At 34.6% G+C, this 5,920-nt stretch overlaps 2 protein-coding genes across 2 annotated transcripts in view; one reads left to right on the top strand and one right to left on the bottom strand.

Annotated features, from left to right (window-relative positions):
• Positions 1-929, bottom strand: part of LOC108756250 (thioredoxin-related transmembrane protein 1-like) — a 2,634-nt gene extending 1,705 nt beyond the window's left edge. The window contains 1 exon segment of the mRNA XM_018499896.1: positions 576-929. Coding sequence (XP_018355398.1) covers positions 576-797 — 222 coding nt within the window. The 5' untranslated portion in view covers positions 798-929.
• A 554-nt stretch (positions 930-1,483) lies between these two features.
• LOC108756245 lies at positions 1,484-5,481 on the top strand. Its single transcript, XM_018499888.1, has 4 exons — positions 1,484-1,682; positions 1,809-2,330; positions 2,608-3,197; positions 3,288-5,481. The coding sequence occupies exons 2-4, from the start codon at positions 1,820-1,822 to the stop codon at positions 5,445-5,447; spliced, it is 3,261 nt and encodes a 1,086-aa protein (XP_018355390.1). The 5' UTR covers positions 1,484-1,682; positions 1,809-1,819; the 3' UTR covers positions 5,448-5,481.
• The last annotated feature ends 439 nt before the right edge of the window (positions 5,482-5,920 follow it).

Raw genomic sequence — 5,920 nt, 5'->3', positions numbered from 1 at the left:
GATATTATTTTTCAGATTTTAAGACATATATATATATATATATATATAATATATAATTGTAAAACTTAAATATATAAACTTTCAGCAATGCTATCAACTACAAAATATACACATATATTGATAAGAGAAAATCTAACTATATGACTTTATATTCTACATATTCTTCACAAGAATACTTCTATTATCTATTGAATTCATTCAAGTATATCCTTTTAGAGCTGACAGTGGGTCTATTAAACCTATGCAGTGATTATATAGATAACAAAGATTTTGATAAGTAAAAATAATTCAGCTTTTTCTGTAAAGTACGTTCAAATACAAAAAATACATTACATTTGAATTTACCATTAGCTATTAATTTTTGTCTCGATTATTGTAGCAATTGCTATTTTACACAAAAACGTCAAACAATTTCATTTTCTTCATGTTACATTTGCAAATTTTAATTATTTTTATTAAAATAAATTTAATATTTATATTCTTTCTTTTATAACAAGTTATATCATTTTAAATCCTTAAAATTATTTAAAGCCTTTTAATCCTGTATAACCTGTTTAATGACAATCGTTAAGAACAAATTCGGGCAATTTTTGACACGACATCAACCACAACGATGTCGACGTGCACGGTCGCACTTACAACTCAATCATCCACTCTCCAGTAAGCATAAGATTCCAGTTATCCTCGTTCAGTTGTTCCACCAGGCTGACTTTCGTTCGCCGCGTATTCGTGTCTGTGCTCGCGCTCGCGTACGTGGACAACAATGCGACGTAGATGACATAAAATACGGGACCCATTCTGGCGACGTCTCACCGTCGACTTTAACCAACACGCACCGTCACCGGCACCGTAAAACACTCAACTCAACCACACTTGACTACACTATCTATCACTATCGTACACGACACCAACCACTGATCACCGCTGACGCTGATGGCGCCGACTGAGCAAATAAAATATGAAATGCTTAATGCCTACTGGCTCAACTGGCTACTGTACAGTGCACACTGGACGCGATAAGCGATATCCAATAAGAGCTTTGCTTTACATCGTCACGTAAAAAAAAGCAGAGCTTTCATTGGATATCGCTCGTCAATATCCAAGTTTTATAAATCAATTGTATTAAAAGACTGGTATTCATAGTCAGTTTTATATTTAAGACCATATCTTAAGAAGTCACGAACCAATTAGAGGGCCGTATTAGCGTCTTAAGATACTACTTAGGACTATCTTGAAATAAGAATGGACTATGAATATCAGCCCTTGGGTCTGTTATCTTAGGTCTGTTCGCGTTGCTTGCACTTTTTGCACTCAGCATCTTCGCTTTCTCTCTTTTCAAGGCCAAATACATATCTATCTCATTTTAAGTGCAAAAATATTTGGGGATTTCGTTCAACGTGAACAGACTTCTTATGCCTATGATATGGTTTCGATGGTACCACGAAAAAAGCCGCGAATGCTGAGATGGCCGCTTTGAGGCTTTTCGAGCTTCTTTCTGCATAAATATTGTGTTGATGTGTATGTGCAAGTATGTTTTATTTGTACACATTTTTTAATCGCTATAGGCGTCAGAGTACATATGACATCTCTTTGAAAGCGTAAGTGAGCCTGGTGAGCGTACAGGTACGAGAATCAGGAAAAGTTGAAATTTTGCGTGCGTTTAAAGAATAAAGTATTCTCAGGTACATATGTTTCTAATTCCGTAAAATTTTGCGAATATTTTAATTTTTGCCCATTGCTCGATTCGTAATCGTCAAATTCACAGATATAAAATTCTCTCGTCTAATTTTCTGAGTGTATTTTTGCAGGTGTTGACAACATGTCAGCGGTATATCCGACTTTACCGAAACTGGCAGTGAGAGACAACCTCGACGACGATGATCTTACCGACATCGATGATGAAGTATTTATTAGGGATGGGAGAAACGGTGGATTGAAATTAGATGACGATGGCGGAGTGAAACAGCCTCTCATGGCACCTCGTAGAAAATGCAAAAAGTCCTGCAACTTGGAAAACCATAAGATCCCATATAACATGCTTCTCGTGCCAGTGTGCTGTGGAACTACAGCATTGATTGTGCTGTTAGGCTTAATTGTAGTTTGTATATTTACTGCAAATATATTCCCAATGCCGTTAACTATACTGAAAAGCTGGATGTCACACGATCTAAAAAATCCTGTAAATGAATCAGAGATAATTCCATGTACATCACTCTCGTCCAGTGTTTTATGGGCGAGATCATTTCCAAAGTTAACACCTGAAGCACCTCTTAGGAGTAATGATGTTAACTCTGATGGAATTGAAGATATTATTGTGGGATTTAGTACAGGTATAAAAAGTATTATGTTTAATTTAAATAAATGAATGTTTTTTGTGATTATTATTTTAATTTTGTTTCACTTTTTTTATATATATTATAATTTCCTGTGTTATATATGTTGCATTGTGATTTGTAATTGGCTACTTCTATTTTATTTGCTTCTTTTACAGATTTTGGTTTGACATTTACATGATGTTTCTTTACAATCTAAGGTGAATTATTAATGTTTTTTTCTGATTAGGTTATTAATTTAAGTTACTGTAAAGTTATTGATTTATAAATTCAGGTCTGGATATGATGGATACAGAATATATTTGTACTATATATTTTGGGAATCAAACGCCGTGTCTAGGCGGTGTACTAGCACTGAATGGTAAAACGGGTGAACCTATCTGGACACATTGGACTGCCCATTCCATACTTTCTGTTGACTGCGATGCAGACTTGACAAACGACAAAGTTAAGGATTGTATCATATCTGGACGTGGTGGAATACTACAAGCTATTGATGGCCATGATGGTTCTAATATATGGGAGATACCACTTCAAGATCTAATTTCTGAGCTGCAAATAATTTTGGATGTCTATGATGCAAGACTTATAGCTGATATGGATGGCGACGGTATTGCTGATGTAATAGCATCGCATGTTGTACAATCAGACAATATTCAAGCAAGTAATGTACTCGTAATATCGGGTAAAAGTGGCAGTGTCATACGCAATATGAATTTACCAGATACAGAGCAATTGTTCGTAGCACCGCAAATTATAGTGCACCCTGATGGAGAAAATATATTCGTTCTAGCTACAACCAGTCAGCAAGATTCCGGAGGATTATATATAGTGTCCCAAGCTAATATATTTTATGGTGATTTGGTATGTAGTCATAACAAGATCTGTTAGATTTTTTTTATTAATATGAAAAGATTATCGTGTTAATTGCTACTTTGAATACTTTTGTTGCAGCAATTGCAAAAGCTCAATCATAACACTGGCAAAAATGCACTATTGCCACCGATTTTAATCGATATTACATCGGATGGAATTGAAGATATTGTCGCTGCTATGTTCAATTCTACGATTATAGCATACAATGGAACTACATTTGAGCCTATCTGGAATTACACGGTTCCCAATTCCGAAGTAATTAGCATTCCCATTCCCGGTTATTATAACGACGACGATATACCAGATTTTATGGTGAAGCATCAGATAGGTACTGGCTTATCTACATACTATTACACCGTAGCTACAGTTATAGATGGTCGTAATGGCCAGCCTTTGCTCGAGAAATCGATGGAAGATAGTTTAAGTGGGCAAATGTCTGGATTGTCGGTCACTGTCGATGGGTTTGGTAACGATTGGTTTTTACATTGGTCTACCGACTGTTTAAATTACGAGGGAATCAAGGAAAAATATCAGTTCTTAAAAGGTCAGAGTTTCATGTCGCAAACTCGTACTGATCTCTGCTCCCTGAGATTCAATTCGACGCTTACTATGAGATTACTGGCTTTAAGTCAACATGTCGGCCCGCCTGGATTGTCATTATACTTCTCGGAGGATTGGAAGTCGGTAGAGTTCAATAATTCAGTCGATCTACGAAAAGAAGAGGAGAAGAATCTGAAGTCCCATTCGCGATTAAAAGTCACGGATACTTATTCAAACATACCGCTCGTTTCCGAGAGATCGCCAAAAGTTCATAAAAATCATCGGAAAGATAACATTTTTAAACACAAAGATAGTCTACTCGAGATTGGCAAATACGATTCGGACGCGGTATATGAGAACTTTGACGAATTCAAGAGCCATAAGAAACATAATCCTGAAGACACTGTAGAGAATTTGAATGTAGATCAAGCGTGGAAACAGGATAACAAATGGATGGAGGATGATGTACAGCCAGATAAAGAGTATGATAGTATATACGAAAATGATAACGGTAACAATGAAGACGATCAGAGTGTAGATTATTCACAAGATGAAGTGCGAGAACAGAGAAGTGTTGTTCCTGTGATTAAAGATATATATTCGATAAATATTTCTCATAAAGAAATTAATTCAACACCTGAATCGACGCGACACAATTTACGACTGGATCATGAAGAAATTAACATAGAAAAAAGGAAGAAAATGGAAGAAATTAACAAAAAGAATAGCTCAATGAACGAAGCTGATGATATAATGAATATATCAATGACGTCAACTTCGCAATTTCCAGAGTTACCATTAATTATGTCAAACAATAAATCAAATATCGAAAAGAGTACTACAATACAGAATATATTAAAGACGAGCGAATTAATAGAAATAAAGAGCACAAATATGAGTATGGAATTGCCGGAGGACACACGTACTGAAGCATCAAATGTTACTAAAAATCAAATAATCACTGGTCATCCAGATACAACTTTCACTACTAAAAAAGTCGTAGACATACCTCAACGAAGACACATTTATAAGCATAGTTTTCCTAATATTGTCCAAGACGCGGATGATGATGCTAGTATAGAAAAAGTATTTAAACGGGAATCACTGAAAAATCAAAGTAAAGGCAAGATTAATAAGAAGCAATTACTAATATTGTCGACAACTGATAGAGTTGTTAAAATACGACAGAAACGAAGAACAAAACGAAACTCGGAAATTAACGACAATCAGTCAAACAGTATCAATGGTATTCAGAAGCAGGCACCAACCGGTATTCTGCTGCCGTCTATTATCGAATCCAAAGGAAAGACATCGATAGATTTAGTGTTTCCTACGTTCTGGTTACCATCGTCTGAAGTGTCTTTGATCTTGTCTCGAGCAGATGTGGAGTGCATTGATAAGAAGAAAGCATTATTAGAGGATAAACTTGAGTACAAAAAAGATGACGACATCATCAGCGAATGTTTATCCGAGCGAGGCATTAATTACAGATTATATCAAGAGGCAATGGATAGGGAAAATACCAAAATCGCGTTTGGTCAAATGACAATATACAGGATGAAACTAGAATGCGTATGTCCGGAGGATATGCTACCTAATCAAACATGCAAAAATATTTCTATACATCAGAGCTGGCCAGAATATTTAGGATCTTCTGGAAATGGCTATTTTAAGCCATTACATAAATTAAACATTTGAAGAAACTATAATACTTTGTCGAATTATATAAATTATTGAGGAAACTTTTATTGTAAATTGTAACGTTCTCTAATGAGTCGTTAACGATTAACGTAATTAAAAAATTATCAAATAGTCACGTGCGCTATTTGTAAAAGTATACAATAACAATCGTAATTCTAATCAATATTGTTATATAAAGTAATTTATATTAATATTTATATGCAGTTTTCTTCGCAAAATAGAAAGGATGCAAATATATATATACGTATTTGTACATATAAGAATATTGTTGCTCTCGCATTTAAAACTTTTATCAATTAATTTTTAAGAGAATTGCTGTAATCACATATCTGTTAATTATTTACTAATAATTAAAAGTTTTTTTAAAATGCAGTTATGAAGTAACGGCATGTGCCAAAGGAGATGACAGTTTTTTTATGTGTGTATACAAATATATTACAAAATTTATCATAACTTACGATTGCATAGAA

Source organism: Trachymyrmex septentrionalis, unplaced genomic scaffold, assembly GCF_001594115.1.
Source record: "Trachymyrmex septentrionalis isolate Tsep2-gDNA-1 unplaced genomic scaffold, Tsep1.0 scaffold97, whole genome shotgun sequence".
Lineage (NCBI taxonomy): Eukaryota > Metazoa > Arthropoda > Insecta > Hymenoptera > Formicidae > Trachymyrmex > Trachymyrmex septentrionalis.
Note: the sequence above shows the minus strand (reverse complement) of the source record. Positions and strands in the feature narration are given on the sequence as shown.

Bases quoted from the DNA above. Each gene is read 5' to 3' on its own strand.
- LOC108756245 (XM_018499888.1), top strand. From the start codon at position 1,820: ATGTCAGCGGTATATCCGACTTTACCGAAACTGGCAGTGAGAGACAAC. The intron at 2,331-2,607 runs GTATAAAAAGTA...TTATAAATTCAG, and splicing joins TATTGTGGGATTTAGTACAG to GTCTGGATATGATGGATACA. The intron at 3,198-3,287 runs GTATGTAGTCAT...CTTTTGTTGCAG, and splicing joins ATATATTTTATGGTGATTTG to CAATTGCAAAAGCTCAATCA.